Source organism: Rhinolophus sinicus, linkage group LG02 (assembly GCF_036562045.2).
Source record: "Rhinolophus sinicus isolate RSC01 linkage group LG02, ASM3656204v1, whole genome shotgun sequence".
In the NCBI taxonomy this organism is placed as follows: domain Eukaryota; kingdom Metazoa; phylum Chordata; class Mammalia; order Chiroptera; family Rhinolophidae; genus Rhinolophus; species Rhinolophus sinicus.
In genome coordinates this window covers 94465998-94492176 of record NC_133752.1, presented here as the reverse complement: position 1 = coordinate 94492176, position 26179 = coordinate 94465998, and the positions used below count along the sequence as shown (strand labels likewise).

General features: G+C 38.0%; 1 protein-coding gene and 1 long non-coding RNA gene across 2 annotated transcripts in view; both read left to right on the top strand.

Moving 5' to 3' along the window:
* Positions 1-17280, top strand: part of LOC141568443 (uncharacterized) — a 177759-nt gene extending 160479 nt beyond the window's left edge. Inside the window, exon 4 of the long non-coding RNA XR_012491567.1 lies at positions 16476-17280. This is a non-coding gene — a long non-coding RNA (uncharacterized LOC141568443). The remainder of the gene's footprint in view (positions 1-16475) is intronic.
* Positions 17281-18624: 1344 nt separating this feature from the next.
* The window catches only part of DNAJC1 (DnaJ heat shock protein family (Hsp40) member C1), a 197369-nt gene continuing 189814 nt past the window's right edge, over positions 18625-26179 (top strand). The window contains exon 1 of the mRNA XM_019755999.2: positions 18625-19127. Coding sequence (XP_019611558.2) covers positions 18927-19127 — 201 coding nt within the window. The 5' untranslated portion in view covers positions 18625-18926. The remainder of the gene's footprint in view (positions 19128-26179) is intronic.

Sequence of the window (26179 nt, the reverse complement as noted above, 5' to 3'; positions counted from 1 at the left end):
AATGGTACTTTAATATAAGTGTTTTGAACCTGTTTAAGGTGGGAGAGTTTAAGCTATGCATTATCGACTTAGTATTTTCAAACTTACAATGGGTTTATCTGGACATAACCACTCAGAAGTCAAGGAGCATCTGTATCTTCTCAGACTTTGTTGGTTTCTCTTTCCTTTTCTTCCTTAACCGAATAGTCTCTTTTAAAACGTACAGTCTGAGAAGACAATATTACAACTTCTATTTTCATTTATTATTTTCTCTAAAAAAATAAGGAAGAAATTATGCTTTACTTATATGTAATACACATTTATGTACTGGTGCCCTCATTCTGTTGGTGTATCAGAGAATTAAATGTCATATACAAGCATGCTACACAAGGTATGCTGAGAGAAGAGTGGACATTCCACAGTCCGAGAGGCTACTGTATGCTGTCGTTTATTTGTGCACAGTCGTGTGGTTTTATAGATTATATATTCTTTTAAATACAGTAGTTTTATTGTGGTAAAATATACATAACATAAAACTGACCATTTTAGCCACTTTTAAATGCACATCCAGTGGCATAAGTACATTCACACTGTTGTGCTACCATCGCAGCCACCCATCTTCAGAACTTTTTCATCTTCCCCAACTATACACATGAAACAATAACTCTCTGTGCCTCCTCTCCCATCCCCTGGCAACCACCATTGTACTTTCTGTCTCTGTGAATTTCACTACTGTAGGTATCTCATCCCATGTTTCCCCGAAAGTAAGACCTAGCCGAACCATCAGTTCTAATGCATCTTTTGGAGCAAAAATTAATATAAGACCTAGTCTTACATTATAGTAAAATAAGACTGGGTATTACATTAATTTTTGCTCCAAAAGACTCATTAGAGCTGATGGTCTGGCTAGGTCTTATTTTGGGGGAAACATGGTATAAGCAGAATCATACATTAGTTGTACTTTTGTAACTGACTTATTTCACTTAGCATAATGTCTTCATAATGGGTAACCATAATCCATATTCCAGTGGATAAGCATAATGGATAAGATTTACTTATATTGTAGTATCAGAGTTTCATTCTTTTTTAAGGTTTACACATATTTTGTTTATCAACTCATCTGTTGATAAACATTTGAGTTTTTTCCACATTTTGGCTATTGTAAATAATGCTGCAGTGAACAGTGGTGTTCAAATATTTGTTCGAGTCCCTGCTTTCAGTTCTTTTGGGTATTACCCAGAAGTAGAATTGCTGGATCATATGCTAATTCTTTCTTTAGTTTTTTGAAGATGCACAGTACTGGTTATCACAGTCCCACCAACAATGCGCAAGGGATCCAATGTTTTTTCACATCCTCACAAATACTTGTTATTTTCTGGTTTTGTTTTTGATAATATCATCCCAACAAGTGTGAAGGGGTATCTCATTGTGGTTTTGATTTGCATTTCCCTGGTTATTAGTGATGTTAAGCACATTTTATGTGCTTGTTTGCCATCTGTCTATCTTCTTTGGAGAAATGTTTATTCAAATCTTTTGCTCATTTTTGGAGGGTTTTTTGTTTGTTTGTTTTTATTGTTGTTGTTGAGCTGTAGGAGTGCTTTGCATTCTGGATACTAATCCCTTATCAGATCTGTGATTTGCAAATATTTTCTCCCAACATGGGAATTGCCTTTCCACTCTGTTGATAGTATCCTTTGATGCACAAAAGTTTTTAAAGTTTTGATGAAGTCTAATTTCTCTATGTTTTCCTTTTTTTGCCTGTACTTTTGGTGCCATATTCAAGAAATCATTGCCAAATCCAATGTCATGAGGCTTTCCCCCTATGTTTTCTTCTTCTACGTTAGGTCTTTAATCCATTTTGAATTAATGTTTTATATGATGTAAAGTAAGGTCCAACTTCATTCTTTTGCACGTGGATATTCAGTTTTCACAGCACTATTTGTTGAAAAGACTGTTCTTTCCCCACTGAATGATTTGGGCACTGTTTGATCATATGAAGGTTCATTTCTAGTCTATTTTATTCTATTGGTCTATATGACTGTCTTTATGCTAGTACCACATTGTTTTAATTATTGTAACTTTGTAGTAATTTCTGAAATCAGTGAATATGAGACTTCCAACTTTGTTCTTTTTCAAGATTGTTTTCGCTATTTGGAGTCCCTTGTGGTTCCATATTAATTTTAGAATTGATTTTTCTATTTCTACAAAAAAATGGGCTTTTAACAGGGATTGCATTGTACTGTAGATCACTTTGGGTAGTACTAACATCTTCACAATGCTAATTCTCTCAATCCATGAAGACAGAATGCCTTACAATTTATTGGTGTCTCCTTTAATTTCTTTCAGCAATGTTTTATAGTTTTCGGTGTACAAGTCTTTTACCTGCTTGGTTAAGTTTATTCCTAAATTTTCTGTTCTTTTTGATACTGTTGAAAATGGAACTGTTTTCTAAATTTCCTTTTCAGATTGTTCATTGGTAGTGTATAGAAATACAACTGATTTTTAAAACGTTTTTTATTTAATTAAATTTATCGTGGTAACATTGGTTAATAACATAAGTTTCAGGTAAAGAATTCTATAATACATCATCTGACATTGCGTTGCAAACACAATTGATCTTTGTGTGATGATTTTATATCTTGTAACTTTGCTGAATTCAGTTGTAACAATTTTATTTGGCTGGGGTATTTTTTTGGGGGGGCGTTGTGGAATCCTGGGTTTGCACTTATCTTTGATTCTTCTTTTTCTCTCTTACTCTCTCATTTCTCTACATGCAATAACCACCAACTCATTTCAGTTTGTTTTGATTTCACAATGTCTCTCTCTGCTCTTTGACACTTCCCATGTGATTGAATGAAAATTTGTACCCACAATGAATGTCTAGGGCAATGCGTGAAGAATTTGTTTTCTAAAATAGTCCTTTTATCTTGCTCTTCCACTCAACCTCTGGGAGCCTCTAACGATAGAGGCCCCAGCCTTGTTCTCAGGGGCAGCATACCTACAGTGCAAAGCTTAGGCTCTGGAGTCAAGAGGACCTGAAGTGGAAGCAGATAGGCTGCTTACTAGCTGTGTGATTGCAGGCATGTAATGTAGACCCTCTCTGTCTCCTTTTTCTCAGCTGGAAATTGGTGGTGATAATATCTACCTCATGGGATCTTTGGGAGGTGTCTTAACTCGTGTGGGCTGCTGTAACAAAATGCTGCAGACTGAATGGCTTATAAACAACAGAAATTTATTCCTCACAGTTCTGGAGGCTGGAAAGCCCAAGTCAAGGCACCAGCATGATCACGTTCTGGTTTGTACCCTCTTTCTATGTCATAGTTGGCCACTTCTTGCTGTGTCTTCACGTGGTGGAAGTGGCTAGAGATCTCTGTTATAGGAGCAATAACCCATTCTGAGGACTCCATCCTCGTGACTTAATCACCTCCCAAAGGTCCCATCTTCTAGCACATTGGGCATTATTATTCCAACATGTGAATTGGGGTGGGGGTGCTGGGCACTATTCAGACCGTAGCTGGAGGCTTAAACAGGACAATGAATATAAAGCACTTGGTGAAACACCCCCTTTCTCCTCCTGTCTGTCTCCAAAGACACAGATTGAAGTGATCTCCTGACTCTTTTTAATCTCTATTACTCTTTTGGCACTTAACCATCTACTGTGTTGTATTGTTTGTTTTCTTTTTATGTATATCCATGTTATCTTCCTTATTAAATTAATTATAAATTCTCCAAGGGCTGAGATCTTGTCTTTTTTCTTCTTTCCTTTTCTTGTGCTTATGGCTCTTGTTGTAATACAATGCCTTATACATGTTAAATGCCTAGTCAATATTTACTTTTTAATTGTTTGTCATAATGAATTTTCTTTCACTGCCTGATTTTAAATGTCTAGAAAACTGATGTTTCATTTAGTTTGGATTTTTTTATCAGTTCTTTTCCCCACTTTGATTTTAAAACAGCTGACATTTTAAAATAGTTAACAAGAAAGTAGTGAAAACTTCACTAATTCCTAGAAGACCTTCTGAGTGTATTTCCACCTATGTCTCTGTCAAAAGTAGAAAAAACAAAGATAGGTCAGGGTTGTCAGACAATAAACATATCCAGTTAAATTTGAATATCAGATAAACAACAAATACTTTTTTAGTATGAGTATGCCCATGCAATATCTGTTGTTTATCTGATATTCAAATTTAATTAGATGTTTTGCATTTTTATTTGCTAAATCTGACAACCCTAGCATGAAAGCTTACAATTTCCAAAAATAATTGTAAACAAGCATTATTCTCTGTGGAAATAAGAATATTCCCATGTGCTTAAAACGAACTGTTTCTGTGTCAAAAGATTACAGTTTGAGAGATCATTCTGAAACAAGCCTTCACTACAACTATGACCTTATATGCAAAAGATATGTGATGAAAAATCTAACGAAGGATAACATTAACTGAAATATCAGCAGACTTTTCTATTGACTATAAATGAAAATAGTGATGTTTCTGTGAAATGCAGTCCTGTACTAAATGAAATAATTGGTTGGGCTTCAAAATCTTTTATAGTAAGTGCATACAATTATCGTATTAGTATGTCTAAGTCTTCTTGGAAATGCTATTGCTCTATATGTTGAAAACATGGCTTACAGGACAAAGCTTGAGAAAAGTTAGAATTATCTGTGGCATGTCCTATTGCAACTAAGGAGAACATAAATATAAATTGTACTTCTCTGCTGTATTTATTTGTCAATGAGAATTTTTACATGACTGAAAAACTCTTGGAACTTAATTTTGGCACCATATTAGAATCTGATTTGTTTATAAAAGTCATGAATAGTTTAACATGTATTAATCAAAAGAGTAAGAGTAGCTACAGTTTCCCCGGTGGAGCCACCTCAGACTTGTTACACAGCCAAATAGTGCAACCAATGATTTGTATTAATATACCATATTTCCCCCAAAATAAGACCTAACTGTAAAATAAGCCCTAACATGACTTTTCAGGATGCACTTAATATAAGTCCTACCCCAAAAATATGCCCCAGTTAAGATCATCAGCCAGACGGATGCATTTAGTACGTCCGTTGCAACTCACAACGGATGTATTGAATTATAAAATATTAATATATAATTAAATATAAACAAATAATATTGGCATTAATACTTAAAATAAATGATAATATAAATTATAATTAAGTATTTGTAAATACCCAAGCGGGCGCCTTTGGATGAGAGGTAAACACTTAGGTAAACAGATTAACTCGAGACTTACTGCCAAATGACCAATCGGAGTACAGACACAATGCACAAATAATGTGTGCACTTGATAACAAACAGGTGTGGTTATCTAATATGAATCTTCATAATTCAATACGTCTTGTGTTGTAACAGATGTACTTAATGCATTTGTGTGAAATAAAGAAACGTTTTCTGAATTTTGGTGCCTGCAATTTTTTGTCGCCTTTGTGTGGACCATCATTCTTAACTGTCATCATTTTTGTTGCCACTCATGTCTCGTAAGTCTTCAGTTAACACTTGATTTAATGTTAGATTTAAAGGGAATAATATTTTGACCCCCAGACAAGATGAGTGCAAAAAGAAAGAGATATTCCATCGAGTACAAGAAAGGAATTGTGGAGGACTCCTGGTGCAAGAATCTTATGGCTTTCTGCAAAGAGAAGAAGTTGGATCTCCGAGTGGTCCAAAAATGGTGAGAACAGTACGATAATCTCAGTCAACAGGTGGATGAGGGAAATGCTAATAAGCGCAAGTGTGGATATGGTCGGCGACCATTATTTCCTGAGCTGGAAGACATCATCTGTGAATGGATTGCTGACAAGAGAGCAAAGGCTTTGGTTGTGTGCAGGGCTGATACTCAAGCATTTGCCCTTGCAATGGCACCACAGTTAGAAATATCCCCAGAAGAATTCAAAGCATCCCAACACTGGCTGGATGGCTTCCTTCAGCGATACGAACTATCTCTAAGATCGACAGATCAAAGATACTGAAGTTATTAAACGTGCACTTGCATTCAAGTCCTTTGTTGATGGCATCGACTTTTCTAAATACCAACTTTCCAACGTGATTGCTATGGATGAAACTACAGTGTCTATGGGCCAAGGATCTCAAATGACAATCAATCAGAGGGGTGCCTCGTCAATCTACATTCCCTCCACTGTTTACGAAAGTGCACGTGTTACCTGTATTTTGGCAATTTGTCTGGATGGTAAGAAAGTCCCACTTCTAATCATCACTAAGGGCAAGAAAGATAAGGTTGAACATGTTTCAGGCATTTGTGTTCTTGTAACCGAAAAAGTTTGGTGCACACAAGCAGTTATAAGGAAGAGGTCGATTTAATGCTGCCACTTCTTTCGCGCGGTGGCCAAAGAGGTCTGCTAGTCTGGGATTCAGCCAGCACTCACAGCGCTAAAAACATGAACAACTTCCTTGCAGAGAGAAGAATAGATCAAATAATGATTCCCGCAGGAATGACTGCCTATCTCCAGATTCTTGATATTGCAATAAACAAGCCATTCAAGGATCATTTGTGCATGGAAATCAATGACTATGTTGAAAATAGAATGGAGAGAAATCTGCATGGAAACTTGGTGAAGCATAGCCTGCAAGAGATTGTGACTTGGGTGAAGAATTCCTGGGGTGAAATCACTGACAGCTGTATTGCCAGTGCACTATGAGCAGGATACACGGACAAGAAGTGCTCATTTAAGGAGAGCTCTATTGCTGGACATGAGAGATTGGGGCCAATGGTTCTACAGGAAATGGAGTCACAAGAAATTCAAGCCAGAATTTGGGGTTTGGAGAGTTATGACGATGTTCCAGAAGAAGATGACATGACTGTATTTGAATAAATGTGGATTTTTGTACATGAATAAATGAATAAATGTAGATTGTTGTACATGAATAAGTGTAGATTGTTGTACATGAAAAAATAAGACATCCCCTGAAAATAAGCCCTAATGCATCTTTTGGAGCAAAAATTAATATAAGACTTGGTCTTATTTTCAGGGAAATATAGTAGCAGATAGGTCAATTCATCACTTCCTCCGCTGTGAACCACTTGATTCTATGAGGTGAAACACGGGACTTGTCATGCAAGTAGCAGCTGACCCTGAGAGCTGGACACTCTCCTATGGCTTGAACATGGACAATTCGCCACTTTACTTGATTGGTTTGTCTTAGGAATCTGATCCATAACACAGAGGTTATTACCCTCAGAGAGGGAAAGGGGTGTTTCTTTTTAAATTCAACAATATTTGTTGAAAGCCTAATACGGGCTAGGTACTATATGGAGGAATGAAGAAGAGAGACAAAGTCCTGCTCTCGTGGAGCTTGCATTCTAGTGAGTGGAGTCACATGGTAAACAAATAATGAGTAAACAAGGAAAATAACTGAGAGTGGTAAGTTCTAGGGAGAGAATTCAATAGGGTGATGATGTGAAAGAAAGCAACTGAGTGCCTTTTAGGTTAGGGGATTAAGACAAGCCTATCAAAGGTGGCAGAATTCCCGTGCAAGCCCAATGGAGGGAAGATGCCAGCCATGTAAAGTCCTGGAAGAAGAGCTTTGGAGTAAAGGGAATGCAGAGGCTCTAAGATGCAATGAGATTGGTGTGTTCTGAGGGAAGACCAGTCTGGTGAGAGGGAGGATGGTATGAGGTGAGGCTGCAGTTAGGCAGAGGTCAGATTATGGAGGACTTCAAAGAACAGGAATTTATTCCGTGATGGGAAGCCATGGGACTTTTCAATCAATAATTAAATAAACACACTTAATATAGTTTTCAAAGTAAAGGTAATGTATTAACAATGAGAAAAAGTAAATCTTTTGAAGGAAAACTAAGGAACAGATAAAATATTTTAATAAATTAAACTTCAAACCGACCTAATTATTATATCATGAAATATCTATTAAACTAAGATTTCCCCCAAAATAAAGAATATTATCACTATATATTTTTATTGAGAGAAATATGTGGTTAAAAATAATGTGTTAGGGCCGGCCCGGTGGCTCAGGTGGTTAGAGCTCCATGCTCCTAACTCTGAAGGCTGCCGGTTCGATTCCCACATGAGCCAGGGGCTCTCAACCACAAGGTTGCCAGTTCAATTCCTTGAATCCCGCAAGGGATGGTGTGCTCCCCCCTCCCCAGCAACTAAAATTGAACACGGCACCTTGAGCTGAGCTGTCTCCCTCCCAGATGGCTCAGTTGGTTGGAGCGCATCCTCTTGACCACAAGGTTGTCGGTTCAACTCCCACAAGGAATGGTGGGCTGTGCCCCCTGCAACTAGCAACGGCAACTGGACCTGGAGCTGAGCTGCGCCATCCACAACTAAGACTGAAAGGACAACAACTTGAAGCTGAACGGCACCCTCCACAACTAAGATTGAAAGGACAACAACTTGACTTGGAAAAAAATCCTGGAAGTACACACTGTTCCCCAATAAAGTCCTGTACTCCTTCCCCAATAAAAAAAAAAATCTTAAAAAAAAATTTAAAAAGATAATGTGTTATTTTAGAAATCTGGTTTAACATTTTATGGTAACGTGAAGGTTTGATTCTAATTTCAATTTACACGGTTGCTTAGTTTTAATGATGTCACAGGTGAGAACGTTTCCTCACAAACAAACATATAGTCCAAAGGAAGAGGTTTATGGTTGACTCTATCCTTCAGTCATAGACTCGTTTTTTTCGGTTCCATTCAGCAATTGCCCGAAAGTTTTTGCTAAAATTTAGCTTAGTAATTTTCCATCTTCTCTCATGTCAAATAATTATTCTTGAAAACGAACTGAAAAGGGAAGGGTTTTATATTTTTAACAAATGGATTTTAAATTCATTGAAAATATTCATTTGGAAGATGTAAAACCAGTTTTTAAGAGTCCAGATAGGAGAGTTTTTATTAGTGACACATATTATTTTTGGCAAAAGAAAAAAATTATATTCATATAATGATGGAGCTATTTCCATGCTTTCTCTATAGTATGAGCTTCTTTCTCAGTCATTGTTAAAATATTGTCTTTACCTTTAAGAAAGTCTATGTGTTTTTAAATTTTTTGGAACATTATACATTACAAGAGATCAAAAAAATTGGCCCAAGGCAAGGTGCTATCAGAGCACACCTGTGGGAGGCTGGTTGAAGCTAATGTAGGCTGGGCCCTCGGCTGAGGTTAGTTTATAGATGAGGTGGAGAACACTTGAAGAAATGCACCAATGTGTTTGAAACAGGATATAGTATCAGAGTGGAAAACCTCGCCTTTGAACAGTTAGTGGCTGGGCAACAGATGGAGGACAAACTCAGTGAGAAAGAAGGAGCCGATTCTATTAAGTCACACTAAAACAAATTGTTTTTTTAAAAAACAAATCGATCTCACTTATATGTGGAATCTAAAGAAAAGAATAAGTGAATGAACTAATCAGAAACAGTTTTGGAGACATAGAGGAAAAACTGAGGGTTGCTGGATGGGAGGGACGGTGGGGATAAGGGGGAAGGTGAGGGGATTAGAAAACAGTCAGTAACCACAAGATGGCCACAGGGTTTTGAAAATTAATTTGGGGACTGTAATCAATAATGTTGTAAAGATTTTGTAGGGTATCCGATGGACACTTGTCTCATTAGGGAGACCACCTCAGGGATGATGTAGATGCCTGATCACTGCATTGTACACCTGAAGCTGAAGCTGAACAATAATGAATGTCAACTACAAGTTTGTATGTGTGTATGTATATATATATATATATATATATATATATATATATATATGTATGTACTTACAAGCAGCGGAGTACAGCATTAGGAGTAGAGACAGTGGAAATGTAATGGCTCTGTGCGATGTCAGAGGGATAGTGGATGGGGGTGGGGGGTTCACACAGTGTGAGGGATATAAAAGAAAAACGTCTAAGTATTACTTTGTCTTGTGCACCTGAAACTAATAAAAAATAAATAAATAAATAAATAAAACAAATTGACAACTGAAGAAAAAAAACACTTTATCTCTAAATTTCCCTTTATCACCAATACAAAAGGGGGTGGTGGGTCATAGAATATTCTTTAGTGTGCCTCTTCAATAAAACTTTAATGCTGACCTTTTGCAACTTCTTTTTTCTCCTTAAGTTTGTTATCAATATTTATGTTAATATGATTTCATCTGGACAGAAATGTTCTTTAGGTGAACACATGGTGGTATCTGGCCTAATTTAGCACCCCCTGGAGATAGCTGTGGTGCTAGGGACTGACATTGGAGACAATGACCAAGCTTGGGGTGAGCAGTAGAGAGAAGGATGAGTAGCAGATCTTGCCAGAGCACGGTAGCGTGTTCATTCTACCTCAAGCCTAATTTGAAACAGTGGCATCATTATAATTGATTCAGGGAAATGTGGTCTCAGCAGGTACTTAGGAGCAGGAAGAGATAAAGAAAATAGGCCAAGAGGAATAAAATGCAGTTGTTTTCCTATACCACAAATACCTTGATTAAAAACTCTCAAGTTTTGTTTTTGTTGCCAGAAGTTTTACCAAGTTACAAGTCAGAAATAATGAAATACTGTGCAACTTCACAATACAGTACTTACACGTTAGGCCAAATTTTTCACCTCTTACCAATAATTTACTATACCAATAGTTTTGTTTATTGTCTGTTAGTTATTCACAACTCTGATACTTCTCCAATAAGTTCAATGATATGAAGGTCTTAAATAATTTGTGTATTGATGTACTCATTAGTTATTAATATCATGTCACAGTTATAAAATCAACAAATGGCAAAGCATTAATGAAAACGAAAGTCTCTGAACCTGATTTTAGAAGAGGTAAAGATCTGAGTATATGAATTAATCACATTAGTTAGCAAAAAAAGCAGAACTGAAATACATGATTAGAAAACCATTGGTTAAAAGACAGCATTTGCTAAAAGCCACGTAAAGGCCAGAGTAGACAAAGGGTAAATTAGTGTTTCAAAAGTTCAAATTCTACTTTTCTTCCTCTTGTGCAAACATATGGAATGAAAGGGAAAAGGGAGGCTAAAAGCGGTAGTAAAATGAAAGGGCATCTGGTTAACGGTAACGTACAATTGTCTCTTTTATAAACATGATTCTTCTTTAAATTTAAAGGTTTAGGTTAGAATCTGTATCTCTTAATGTGAAGCTATTGAAATTCTAACAACAGCAACAAAAAAACTATGTTCACACCAGGTCATTCCTTTAGGATGTTAAAAATAACCTTTGCTTGTAAAAACGGTCTTTGCCCCCTGGTGGTGAAATTATTATTATTTAATTTGTTTAAAGTTCAAAGACTTTAATTATGGAGTGTTGACACTAAAAATCTTTCTAGGTGAGCAAAAATAATAGAGAATTTTATACTGGAAGTGGAGAGAGATGAAGCTAGGCCATAGGGTGGTGAAAGAATTTAAATTTCTCATGTCTAACCATTTAGAACTATGTTTCCCTTAATCTATCTCTGTTTCCGTGTTGATCATACTGCTAATTCAGTATTTTAAGATGGTGCCTCCTTTGAATAAATTTAATAGCAGGCATTTATAAAGCATGGAATTTCTACACATAAACTAATGCCTTAGCTATGGCCTGTTGACTGGGGTGAATAACAACTTTGTGCTGTTTTCTTTGGTGTTCCAATTTGGCATTATAAACAATATTAGGGCTCACTGGCAGGATGCCAAAACCAGGCTGTTCACTCTGAAAGAATAGATGATGAAGAGATCTGTTAAAATTTTTCTTTTACAGGCTAATTGGAGCCTTTGTAGATGAGGAAATTACAACAATTGCTGTGCTAGAGCTGAACTGAGGGTTCAGTAGGAGAGAATGTCCTCCTTGGTTGGTTAAAAGAAAAAAGAGAAAAACTAATTTTCAAATTTTAGAAAGTGATTCAAGTGAGCTACTAGAAACTGTTGAAAAATTAATAACTTTGGAATTGTGGAAGCTTTTAGAAGAAAGAAATTTTAACATGGATTCTATTGTGACACATTAAAGCCTATGTATATAAAGCAGAAAACATCATTATCTGAAAATACAGAATATCAGGGTAAGACAAGCATTGAATGTGAATATTTTCTGTTCCTTTTGTTCAGTGGAGTCCTGTGCTTTTAATTAGGTATGTATTGTGTAACCTTATGCCAAATTTAACAGGAAAATCATGAATAATATGTTTTATGGAGTTGTAACAAAAAAATTAAACGGGCTTTTAGAACCAGTCATTATTTTGTAAAGATAGTCTTATCTCCCACCATCTTGAACGAGCGATTGGATAAATTCCTGGTGAATTGGGCAATCACAGCCTAAAAATAATACTTGACTTAAAGACATGTAAACATGTAAGAATAGATAAGATTTATTTATGGAACCCTTAATACAATATAGATAGAGACTTCCTACAAAATAATAGTAACATTTAAATTGTAATTATGATATACCAGGCACTAATTATCTCACTAAATACACAACCACCTTATAATTTTGGTAGTAATATTATCCTAATTTTACAAATGAGGAAACGGAAACACGGTGGATCACCCAGATAGTAAGTGGTAGACCAGGATTCAAATTTAATCAGTCTGGCTCTAGAATCTGCACTCTTATACACTATGGGATTATATGAGTAAATAGTACATTATTCAGAGAAGTAGAAACCATAGTGTTAACATGTTAGAAATATATTTATTATTTGTAACATGAAGAACACATTTATTTATGAGGACCTTCAAGAGGATTAAAATTCAATACAGCAATAAAAAAAAGGGATTATTTTCCACGGAAGTGCTTTCCCAAAATAATGTTTTTCTAACCTTTGTCAACTCAATATAAGTTTGTGAATGGTGTTTGGATAAATAAATTACTGAGTGAAGATACTATCCCATTAAAGAACAGTGATATCTTAGAATTTCAAGTCCATGTAATTGAGAAACAGCCATAAAGGGGCAAAAGAGAAATTTTTAAGGTTTAATGAGAGCCTCACATTTTGAAATCATAGGATGAATAGGCGACGTAAATAGTGATTTTAAGAGAGGCTTGAATTTTTGCTATAGTAGGTATTATATTCAATTATGCTTGACATAGTGGTTAAATCTGATATTACCCCAAAGTGGGGGATAGACTAGCAGATGGCTTATTTAAACCTCTTTGAGTCCAACTGTCTATGAAATTACTAATGTTCTTTCCCATCTGAAAAGTAGTGAGCATTATGATGTTCAGGTTCATGTATAATAAGACCAAAATTCTTTTCATCAACCTCTATGTGGATGACCCATCCTATACCCTAGATTCTCCCTGCCCTCCTCATGTCAGTGGCATATTCTTCCAATACATCTTAGCTACACAGTATCCTGGTCACAGTTGAACCTTGTCAACACCAGAACCTACAAACTAATGAAAAAAATTTTTAAAGTCTCTATACATGTGCTAATATACTCCCAGATCACTTACATAAGTGCCATGTTGAAAACAAGTAGGTGTCATTGAAACCTTCACTCTGGGTTTATTCTGTGGTTGTTTGTACTCTCTTATGTTAAACATTTAGCTCATTAATTTTTCTGTCTTCCTAAGACAGTTAGGGCTCCAAATGATCTTTGAAGTTACCACCTTCACTACATACTGCAAGCTTTTCTACAGTTTGACTATTATGGTTTGTTTTTTCAGAGCTTATTGCCTCTGTGGGTTTTTTGGTGTGTGTGTGTTTTTGTTTTTTTTAAACAGCGTGGGTTATAATTGACAAGCCATGTAATTCACCCATTTAAAATATACAGGTAAATGTTTTTGGTATATCCACAGAGCTATGCAGTGATCACCACAATCTAATTTTAGACCAAAAAGAAATCCCTTATCCATTAGAAGTCAATCCCTAACCTCCCCAAACTCCAGTCCTAAGTAACCACTAACCTATTTTCTGTCTTTGTAAATTTGCCTGTTCTGAACATTTTATATAAATGGCATCATACAGTCTTTTGTGACTGACATCTTTCATTTGGCCTAATGTTTTCAAGGTTCGTTCATGCTATAGTATCAGTACTTCATTTTGTTTTACTGACAAATAATATCCCATTGCATGGATATGCCACATTTTGTTTATATATAGTTGATGGACATTTGGGTTGTTTCCAACTCTTTGGTTATTACCAATAATGCTGCTATCAACATTTGTGTACAAGTTTTTGTGTGGCTATATGTTTTCATTTTTGTTGTTTCATTTTCCACCTAGGAGTAGAATATTGGGGTCATATAATAACTCTGTATTTAGTGTTTTGGGAAACTGCCAAATTGTTTTCCCAAAGGTCTGCATCACTTTGCATTCTCACCAGCAATATATGAGGGTTTCAATTTCTCCACATCTTCACTAATACCAGTTATTGTCTTTTTGATTATAGCCATTCTAATGGGTGTAAAGTGGTATCTCTTTGTAGTTTTGATTTGCATTTTCCTAATGGCTAATGATGTTTAGCATCTTTTCACGTGCTTGTTGGCTACCTGTATATCTTCTTTGAAGAAATATCTATTCAAATCCTTTGCCCATTTTAAAAACTGTTGTTGAGTTGTAAGAATTTTTTACATATTCAGTATATAACTCTCTTATCAAGTATATGGTTCACAGATCAAATATTTTCTCCCATTCTCTTGGTTGTCTTTTCACTTTCTTTTTTTTTTTCATTTTATGGATATGCCGCATTTGTTTATTCATTCATCAGTTGATAGAAATTTGGGTTTGTACATTTTAGCTATGGTGAATAGTGCTGCTATGAACTTTTTTTGCATACAAGTTTTTGAACATCTGTTTTCAGTTCCTTTTGGTTTATATCCATGGTCACATTCTATTTCTTTTTCTTTTTTTTTAAAGTTTATTGGGGTGATAATTGTTAGTAAAGTTACATAGATTACAGGTGTACAATTCTGTAATACGTCATCTATATATCACATTGTGTGTTCACCACCCAGAGTCAGTATCTTTTCACTTTTTGACGGTATTGTGACACAAAAGTTTCAAATTTCTATGTAGTCCAACTTCTAGTTTTTCCTTTGTCACATGCTTGTGGTGTCATATCTAAGGAAGCATTGGCTAGGATTGGTCACTAAGATTTACTCCTATTTTTTCTTATAAGAGTTTTACAGTTTTAGTGTTTACATTTAGGTCTATGATCTATTTTGAATTACTTTTTTTCATCTGTGGTTTTGTCTTTCATTAGTTTTGTAAACTTCTTGGCCATTATGTTGACAAATATTGTTTCTGCCTTTCTCTCTCTCTCTTGCTAGGACTTATTTACACATACGCTGTATTTCTAAGACTCAGTTACACATATGCTATATTTGTGCACTGTGTCCTACATGCCTTTGAGGCTCTGTTATGTCTCTCCATTTTTTTCTTTCTCAGTGCTGTTTTTTCAGTTTTTTTTTCTCTCAGTGCATTTTTTTTTTAACCTGTCCTCGGATTCGCTAATCCTGTTCTGCTGTGTCCAGTCTGCTATTAAACCATCCATTAAGTTCTTGGTTTCAGGTATATTTTTCAATTTGAGACTTTCCATTTATTCTTTTTTACGGATTCAATTCTCTGTTAAAATTCCGCATCTTTTAAGTCATGTTGTCCACTTTTTCTTCTATATTATAATCTGTCACTCTATTTTAGAGTAGTTAGCTTAAAGTTCTTATCTGGACTGCAATATCTGGTTTATCTGTGATTCTTCTATTATCTTTTTTTTTATTATTATTGGTCAAATTTTCCTGCTCTTCTCATGTCTCATAATTTTTTATCACATGCCACACTTTTATGTTAAAAATTTATAGGGAATACAGCTGATGTTATTTTCCTCTAGAGATGAAAACAGACAAGTAGGGTAAGAGTCAGAGACTGAGCTGGGTTGGAACTGAGTTGCAGTTTTAGTAAAATTCAAACTATTTCTAGTTTCACTGTGTTCCTTGGTTGTGATTCCTCTGGGCTTTTGATAGAAAGCCTGAAAAGTTTCTGTCTCCTCAGCCCTGGAGATTCAGTTCTGCCTTTGAGAGGTTTTAAACTCAGATCTTTAGCCTCCTACTCACACAACTCCAGAAGTATTGCGAATGTTTTGAGGGGGATGACTGCCTTTGTATTTGAGGCAGGCTGCTCTTCCTAGGTAGAGTTTGTTTTGTACGCACTGGTAGAATGTGTGGGGATTTTATTCTGCCTATCAGACCCAGTCCTTCAGTCTCCAGAATTCAGCAAATGTCCTCTGGGAAAGGTGGCTGTATGTTTGGGGCTCCTCTTCCTCTCTCATCTAATTACACAACTCCCATGACTGTTTCACTGGTTTCTCTTTTTCTGTGCAAAGTCCCTCTGCCCAGGCCAAGCTTGATCAATCTATGCCTAGAAGCAGTGAATGTCACCACAGAAGACAACAGCTGGCAATTGTCAGCTCACTTAGTCCAGGCCTCAGTAAAAGATTTACTCAGTTGTATTGTCCTTTGGGGGATAATGACTGAAAATGTGAAGGTGCCAAACTAGAAGTCTAAATGTGAGTATCACTGTGGTTTTTGCAGAGACCTGGACCAGAACAAGCAAGAACGTCATTTTGGAGTAGACAAGTGTCATTGGATCTGAGCAGGATGAAGCTTCAAGAGCAATACCTTATGACAGTGAGAAGCAACAACAATACTGTACTGTACAGACTCCAGTTCTGTTTCTGCGTGGCCTTAGAAAGAAAACTGATTCCCTTTAGAGGGGGTAAGTCCCTGGGGTTGTTGGACAACGTAAGAGTAGAGCTCTAGAGGGAACTACTAGACCGTCTGCTAAAAGATCAGGCAAGAATCCCAGATTTGTGGCAATATGGCACCACAAATAACATTTAAAATGTTGTATTGCACTTAAACCAATGATCAAACTAGGAGAAAAGATGAATGTTGGGGTGTTATGAAAAACTAATGCTTACGATTATTACTTTTATCTTATTTTGATATTTTACTCATTGAGTAAACAGTAAGCTAATTTAGACTTGGTAAAGATGTCTTTCACTTTAAGAAAACTGATATGGTAAAAAGCAGGGTAAAAAAATGGAATGGGGTAAATGGTGGTGGTCGGTATTCACAAGCTTCAATTCAACTAATTGAAAGCTAGCCATGTGCACTGGAGATATATAGAAAAAATGGTAACCCCTTGCTTTGGACTGAATGTTTGTGTTCCCCCACCCCAAATTCATGTGTTGAAACCCTAATCCCCAGTGTGATAGTATTTGGAGGTGGGGCCTTTGGGAGATAATTAGGTTTAGATGAGGTCCTGATGGAAGAGCCCTCACTGTGGGATTAGTACCCTTACAAGAGAAAACACAAGCTCTCTCTCCCCCCCCCCCCCCCGCCCCCACTCTCTCCCACCATGTGAGGATACAGCAAAAAGGCCTTCTGCAACCAGGAAGAGGCCGCTCACCAGAAATCAACTGTGCTGGTACCCCGATCTCCGACTTTCCAGCCTCCAGAACTGTGGGAAATAAATGTCTGTTGTTTAAGCCACCCAGTCTATGGTCTTTTGTTATAGCAGCCCTAGCACACTAAGACACCCCCTGCTCTTGTATCTTTGAAAGGTAAGCATCATGATGAATTTGAAATGTAATTAATTCAAGCATATATATTTTTAAGCAAGATATATTTGCATTCATTTATGACTATTTAAAATAGTCATTTATTTTAAAACTCTGCAATAATCAGATATCTCCAGTAAGATTTACTTCCTAGATACTGTTTTTCTAACCTTTATCAAACATAATATATTCTTACTATGAGAGTGAAAGTAGCTTTATCATTCCCCTATTGAGCTTAATTTAACTGGGCAGATCCAAAATGGGAAAAACAAGGTCAGATTTTCAAAACTGGGCAAGTACCATAAACTATACAAGCATTTTTTGCTCCCTTCTACCTCCTCAACCAAGAGTAGGCAGTAAGGAAAGAGAAATGTGAGAAGGTCAAGAAGAAAATAAGGTTCACCTAAGAGAAGCAATAGTGGTGGAGGAAAAAAAAAGAGACTGAGCAGAAGCTATGTAAGACTAGGAATAATGACATTGGCGGGCGAGAGAGGAGGTTTTAGCTTGCATGTCTTTAAAAACGGACTGTTGAGAAAGGAAGTAGGCTAAACAGGATAAACCACACTTCCCCTAAGACTATGATGCAATCACCATTATTAATTCTACCAGGCTGCCTATTTTATGGTATACCTGTAAATCTTAATTCATAATCAAAAGTATACTTTTTTTTTCTTTGGCCGAATCCATTTCTGCTTCACCTCTCATTAAGGATACTCCAAATTACTCCCTAGATTCGCCTCTTTCAAGCCCTAGGTTCAATTCCTCCTATATCTTTTCTGATGGAAGAATGAAATGTATGGAACAGAGTCCCTAATCAGTAAAATCAGTTTTAGATATGCTTTTAGTTTTCAGTATCTGGGGGAAGGTAAAAAGGTAGCTGTTCCAGGGGAAATTTATTCTTGGGATGTTCCAGGTACATGCGTGATGTCCGTATCGCTAAATCTGTGCAAACACATGTACAGATCTTCGGTGCTCGCCAGCCACAGAGAGGATTTTCTCGGAGGCCCAGATCTGGGGCGCCCGGCTTCCCTACTTCCGGCCTGGCTCCCTGCCTCCCGGTTGCTAGGAAACGTGATGTCACCGGAAGCGAGGCCGGGGATAGGCTAAAACGAGGGGAAGCCTCCCCCCTCTGCAACCTCGGCGCGCGGCGCTGGCTCTCCAGCTGTTTGTAGGCCTAGGGGTGAGGGTCCGCGCGGGGAAGAGCCGGCTGTGTGCCCGTCCGCCCACCCGCCGCCGCGTCCGCCGGCTCCCGCCGCTCCTGCTCAGCCGCTGGGGCGGCCTCCGGGCGGACGACTCTGGTGCGGCTGCCTGTGCCCCTGAGTGCCGGGCAGTGTTCCCACAGCCGGCGCGCGCTGCCCGCCACGTCCCCGGTCTCGGCCAACTGCACAGCGTGGCGGGTGACCTTTCCGAGCTCAGCGCGATGACGGCTCCCTGCTCCCGGCTGTCCCGGCTTCCTCGGCGCCGCGGGCTCCGGTTCGTGCCGTTCCCGCCGCCGCTGCTGCTGTTGCTGCTGCTGGCGGCCGTGGGGCCGGCGCGCGGCTGGGAGAGCGGAGACCTGGAGTTGTTTGACTTGGTGGAGGAGGTGCAGCTCAACTTCTACCAGTTCCTCGGGGTGCAGCAGGTACGCGGGGCCGTCCGCCCGCCGGAGGGCGGCGCCTCGCGGGCAGAAACGTGCGGGACGGGGCGGAAAGGAGGGGGTGGGGCGGGTTTTGCGCTGGCTTCCTCGGAGAGAGCCACTGCGGCCAAGACTTGGTCCTCCCGGACTCCGGCTGCCCTCGTTAGACCGGTCCCCTTGGTCTCCTCGTTACCCCAGCCTCAGAAGGAATTGTCTGCCTCCCCCGGGTCCTGTTCGCCGTGCTCCCCTTCTCGAATTGAGGGTCTCTGCCAGACTAGAAGGTGCCACCAACCTAGAGTGGTGATACCTTCTCTTTCCTTTGCTGTTCTGGAGGAGATCCTTAAACCCAGCTGTACTGGAGGAAGAAGGAAGAGTGATGTGTGGGAAAGAGTAGTCAGTCATGTCTCTAAATTTTCACCTTCACAGTTACACTTATGCTTATTTTAGCTGCCTCCTTTCCTCTGCCTTCCTGGGAATATAGGAATGCATTTTGGTCTGCGTCTGTGTTGCAGAAGTTTTTCTTGCACTGTACTTTGGTATCTATTTAGCCTGTTGGACAAGGGTTCGTAGTATCAGTTTAGAAATCTGGAGGAACTTGAAGCCTCTACCGTGTTGGTCCTGGAACTCATGCAAGGAACCATTAAGTTTTCTGGGCAGTAGAGGCATTTGCGGTGCTACAGGAAGAGAAGTACAGCCAGCAGCGCAGGATCGTTATCTTTCTTTTCCTTTCGTTTCATTTCCTTCCCTTTTTTAGCTTGAGACTTTAACCTGTAAAGTCTGTTCGTTGATCTGTACTTCTACCTTGGGAGTGGTGAGTGAGAAAAGATATCCAGCCACTATCTGAATCCTACTGCCAAGGAGATGACATTTCACTGATTTAAGGATTTTTGGGGTGAAAGACTTAGAATTCCACACAATCTGATTGAGCCCTTCATAAAATGCTTCGTATAGTTATGAGATGAAAAAAAAACAAAACCCTAAGGTTTACCAACAATTGTCATTCATGGCACACTTCATATGACGAGATGTGAAATGTAGGTTTCCCCCTATATGTGACAACTGTTGAGCTTAACACTAAATGGAAATTTACTTTTCGGTTAAATATAATTGAATATAAAATTGTTATTGCTGTGGCACCTTGATTTTAAAGAATTTCATTTTTGTAAGAGTTATTAAAGTATAAGCATTTACACTTCAAATTCTTAGGTGCACACAATTATGTACAGTCTATATTCATTATCTTTACCTGGTGCCACTTCCTGCTCATAAAGACAAATATATCTCATTACAAAGTAAATGATGCAGCATGTGTAAAATTCATTAGTAAAAATAACTCTGAAGGCTTTTAAGAATGCCTTTAATATTGATAATATTTGTTACAATTTATCATGATTGATTAAATTCTGTACCTAGAGTCTTATACATAACCTGTCCAAAGATTTTGAAGACGCTTTCCAGCTAGTCATGGAAAATTAAGCCCCTTTAAGAGAAAACAGAAACTTAGTAGCACTAATTTATATTTTAGATTATGTAATCTAGTTTGTATGTGAACTTTCATATAATTTTCGTTATAAATTTCATATAAATTTCATGCAATTTAATTTGCAGAATTAGGCAGTATGAACAACCAGAACACTTAACTATATGGGCAAAGGTGGGGAAATAAAAAAGCATAGATAATTGAGAAGATTCTGTGTTGAGGTAGAATTTGAAAAGAAGCATCCAGAAAATTGTTTTAATCTGTTTCTCTGCCCAGGTGTGTTGAAATTGGAAAGAATGGCAGAAGAAATTTTATTTTACCTAAGCAGAGAAACTGATTCAAGTTCTTTACATTACACTGAATCTTAACTTTTTTAGAAGACTTTCAGGGGAGCAGAAATTTGGTAGAGAAAAATTTTTGCAGCTGTCTTAAGTCCTTAATCTGTGATTTTCAAGCTAGAGCCAACCAATCTTTTGGTGACTAGCCAGACAAGAGGAACAGGAGAAAGTAGGTAGGTTACTCAAAGTGTGGTGACCTGGCTCAGGTGCACGCATCAATTTTGTTGTTGGTCATTCAATACTCATTTGGCACCTACTAAATTTTAAGCACTGAGAGTTGCCCGGTATGTAAAACAAAACCTCTAGCCTCATGAAACTCACAGTTTAGTAGAGGGAACCAGATAGTAAGCTAACCAAGTAAATATAAATGTCAGGTGGTCAAAGAAGGCCTCTGAAGAAGTAAAGGAGTGAGCCATTAGGCAGGAGCTTGCTTAGTGTTGGAGGAATAGCACGGCGACCAGTGTGGCTGGGGCAGGATGAACCAGGAGGTCAGTAATAGGAGGGGAGACCTGTATTGCTTTGTAAGACATTATCAGGACTTTGACTGTAAGTAAGTTGGGGATCTCATTGCAGGGGTGGGGTGTTGAACAGAAGAGGTGCATGATTTGACTTAAATTTCAAAACGATCACTTTATTGTGTTGAGGATCGTCTGCATGTACATCATTAGTTACTTAGGTGGATAACCTAGTGTAGAATATAAATCGCGCCTGCGTGGTGCAAAGCTTCTGGGTTTAATTGGAACTTAGAGCTGCCAAGCTTTTACTGATTGTTTGCATTTGGGATATGAGAAAAAAAAGTTGAGGCGAATTCTAATGCTTTTGGCCTCAGTAACTGAATAAATACAGAAGCAGGTTTGGTCGGGGAAATCAGGAATTTGCTCGGGGTCCTGCTAAATTTGAGGTGTCTATTAAACATTCAGGTGGAGCTGGCATATAGGCAGTTGGTTATACAAGTCTGAAGTTACAAGGAGAAAGTTTTGGACTGTGGATATAAATTTGGGACTTCCTGGCACGTAGACGGATATTTGAAGCCACAAAACTGGGTAAGCTCACCAGGGCAGTGCATGTAAAAAAAGGAAAGAGAGGTCTGGGACATAAACCTCAGAGATTCCAAATTTTAACTTAAGAGTCAGGCGGATGAGGAGGAACCAGCAGAGGAGATAGGGAAGGAACAGCTAGTGAAGTAGGCAAACCAAGGAAAGATGGCCTCTTTCAAGTCAAGTGAAGAAGTATTTTAAAGAGGAAAAAGTGATCAGCTGGAGTAAATGATGATAATTCAAATAAGATGAGTTCTGAGAATTGGCTGGTCATTGGCTACCTCATCAAGAGCTGTTTTAGCTGAGTGGTGAGATTGATAGTTTGGTTAGATTGGGTTCAGGAGAGAAGGAAGGGGAAGAATTGGAGACAATTAATATAAAAAATTATATTCATACCCCAGACTAGAAGCCAGAGACGATAGTGACTGAATGTGGCACCCCTTTTATCCCCTGTCCCCCAGGTCTAGGGTAGTTAGCTCAATTACTCCCTAAACTCTGTAATTGGAATAATCGATGACTTTAAGAATTTGGATCAGGCCACTTTCTGACTCACGATCTTGGGCAAGTTAGTTGCCTCAAATAGTATCTTTATTTATTTACTTCATAGTTAGGTGCATAGTAGACCCTTAAATTTTTATTGAATAATAAAATATAAACATGGTAACTAAAACTAAAAAGTAATTCTCTGAAGGAGTAGTTGCTTAACAGGTTTTACTCAATAGTTTGTTTATATTTACATGTGACCATTTACAGGCCTCATACAATGAAGGAATCCCTTTCCTTGTATTTTCAGATTTTACATTGGTTCTAGAAGCTTTGGAAGGGATTCCAGAAGTCTTTAGGGGACGGGTATATAAAGGTGACATACGAGAAGTACAGTATATTTTTAGAATGACTTTAGTTGTTCGTAGGGCATTCCAACTTGGATAGAGCATCTTTTCAGAGGACATAGGGAGGAATATTAGGGGAGTGTAGGAAAAAAGATGTGTTATTGAAATATCTTTCATTAGTAACTTACATTCTAGGTCCCCACACAGTAGATACATTTCCTCTAATAGGTCATGCTCCTTGGACCATTGTATTTCTTGTGGGGTCCATGGCAATTCTGTATTTTTTTTATTGTCTGTTGGGGCCATGACTTTCCTTATACTTGGTATAGTATTCTAGCCAACAATAAATACTTTATATTCATTTTTTAAAAATCCATGAATTGAAATTATGCAAGCTAAGCTACTTTAAATTTTGTGGTGTTTACTTTCTGATGACGTCAGAGTACGTAATCTGCCTGGTGCCAGTCATTCATTACAGATTCCTCTTACTAGAGCTAGGAAATGTGCTTCTTTGTCTTATAAAAAAATTTTATAACTGTGTCCTTACATTCAAACGAATGCTGAAACTTGGTTAATAGAAGAAAAGCTATTATTAAGTGCATGTGCTTACAAAATGCTGGATTTAGTTTTTAAATCAGAATTAATAAATCCTGTAAGTTCTTTCAGATTTAAAGAATATGTAAATTTCCATACTACTAGCAGCCTGTGTAGGGGAGGGACAATTACTACCCACTCATCCTATATCCAGGGGGAGGGACTTCCCTAAAGAAACACTGTTGTCTCTTGACACATCTCTTACGTTTTTCTATGGAGGAGTGAATTACCTTGTTGGAGGGTGATTGCCTTCTGTCTGTTTTGCTTGATTGGTGAGACCTAATTAATCAAAAAGCGATAAGCTGTGGGAATCAGTCTCTTCGCTGCCCCAGACCTGTAAGGCAATTATCCTGGACAGCCTTTATCTTGAGCGTGCTGTCTCAAAGTCTAGACTGGAGAGGGGAGGGCAAAAATTGCTAGCAAGCACATTTGGCCCCCATACTTAATCTAAATTCTCCAGTAGCTTTCCAGCAATAAAGGTGATATTTGATCTCTCTCTGCCTGACTTCTCTGTCTCAGTTTTTTTGGATAGGAAAAAGCATGAATCATTAAGTGGGCTTTCTCAAAGCCCGTCATAGTCCTTTTTAGAAATAAAAATGCAGAGCTCTTTCATAAGTGACTGGTGAACCTGTAGTGTGATTGTCATTGATCTGCAATGATTCTTGTGGTAGATTCCTCTGAGCTTGTGGCATTAGTTGAATATAGTTCAGTCATTCTCCAGGGTGTCAAGTCCCTTGTAAATCTGTGTTGTGTAATAATAGCTTCCCCATTTTTCATTGCAGAGTCCAAAATTATTTGTTAATTTGGTGGGAGGGAGACAGACAAAATCTGGAATGGTAGATAATCTTCCAGTCATTTATATTTCTGATCTAGGCATATCATACATAGAGTTAGAGCTGAGTAAATACTTGTTTAATTGTGTATATCTTTGCATCAGATTGGATTATGGTAAAATTAGTTTACTCTTCTAATGTATACACTGTGTAGTGGCGGTTGCCAGGGCATATTTTATGGGAAAAAGAAAGTCTATTGTGAAAATGTTGCCACATAATCTAGAACTGCCAGAACAGAAATCCTCTTTTAGTTGTAAGTTTCCTTTTTCCTTTATGCTGTTCTGAGTTTTGTTTTTCTTTACACTAATTTAGAGAACACTACTATAATATTTTGCCTTTTATTTTTCATAGATACATCTTAAGTTGAACTGGGACTGACCTCTGTTATTACAATTATTTTATATGTATATAGCTTACCATTTTACCCAGTGATTGGTGTAATGTGGTGCATTTTAAAATCGTGTTTTATTCACTGTTAGAAATGAAACAGAAGGTGGGGTGAAGGGGAGGGTAGATAACTTGATGGTTGCTGAGAGGAGATCTTATACAGTAGTTATAAGTAACATCAGTACAAGAAGTTTGGTAAAATGCCTAATATCTATATGAAGCCTGTTCTCAGCTTTCTTAGGTTTTCTGTCAGTGAACTACTTATTCCACAAACTGCTACTATGTGGTCTTGGAAATCTAAGCCAGCCATTGTAGAGTGTATTTGGACAGTAATGACATCAGTTAATTTCATCCAGAATTAAAAACAATTCCAAAGTCTTTCTTGAATCGAGGTGTGCAGAGATGGAAAGGTGTTGCAGTGAACAGAGAGACTTCTGATTGGGTGAAATAGGACCCTAAACCATTTTATCATGAAGCTATAGTCATATTGTCGTGCGGGAGACCCTGCTCGCTGCGCCATTTGTCATGCAGGGCGGCCTGCGGGGTCTCTGCTCCCGCTCCCCACATAAGAACGCAGGATATGGTGAGGCCAAAAAGGAACACCCACGGAGCCATAGGCAGGGGAGTCATACCACTATATTCTCTCTGGCGGCACTATACTCTCACTGGAGGCTGGATCCACACTGTCCACAAACCGCCATCCGCGCTTGCCAGCCCAGCCGCCATCTTCTTGCTAGCCCCCATTTTCTCTCTCTTCTCCTTCTCTCTGCTAGCGTAGCCACAGCAGTTATATTAGTGGCCAATGGCTCACTGGTTACAGCTGACGGCCAACTAGCCACAGCTGATGGCCATGCAATCACAGTTGGCCATTTACTACCTGAGCCAGCACCTGTCTATGTGAGGCCGAGAGCCTGGAAACTGCTTTCTGGGGCTCTGCCCCCACACATGTATTTTCAAAAATCTTTATTTTCATCAAAACACTTACTTTTGAAAGATGGGTTTTATACTCATGAATGTAAAAATATGATTACTATGTTTTAAGTAACATCATAGTATTCCATTTTAAGAGCTATATATTTGAGTTTTTATATATACTGAAATTTATGTCTAAGACTTATTAGGGTTTCATTAGAAATTTAATCTAGAATTTGTGTCTGATTCCCAGCCTCCTTAATACTAATTTAAATAAGGTTAGGATTTGTTCACTTCTTCGCTGTTTCTGACTACATCATCCAGCAACTGGAATCTCATATGTAATTAGGTAGGTTGCTTGATTCCCTCATGTTAGAAAGAATATGTGTATAAAACAATATCTTCCTTATTAGATGGCTGCCCATTTTAGTACCAGTGAGGCAGTAAGCATAAAGCTCTGTGCAGCTATAGTCAGCTGATAGCATTTGAATTAAAATTAAAGGTAAGAATCTAAGATTAAGAAGTAAATAAAGGCATATCATAATATAAGCAGCAGTATTAAAATAGAAAAGGAGCAGTATTAAAATGCCACTCACAGCAAACACTAGAATTCTTAAAGGGAGTAAGTTCTTTTTAAACAAATTCTG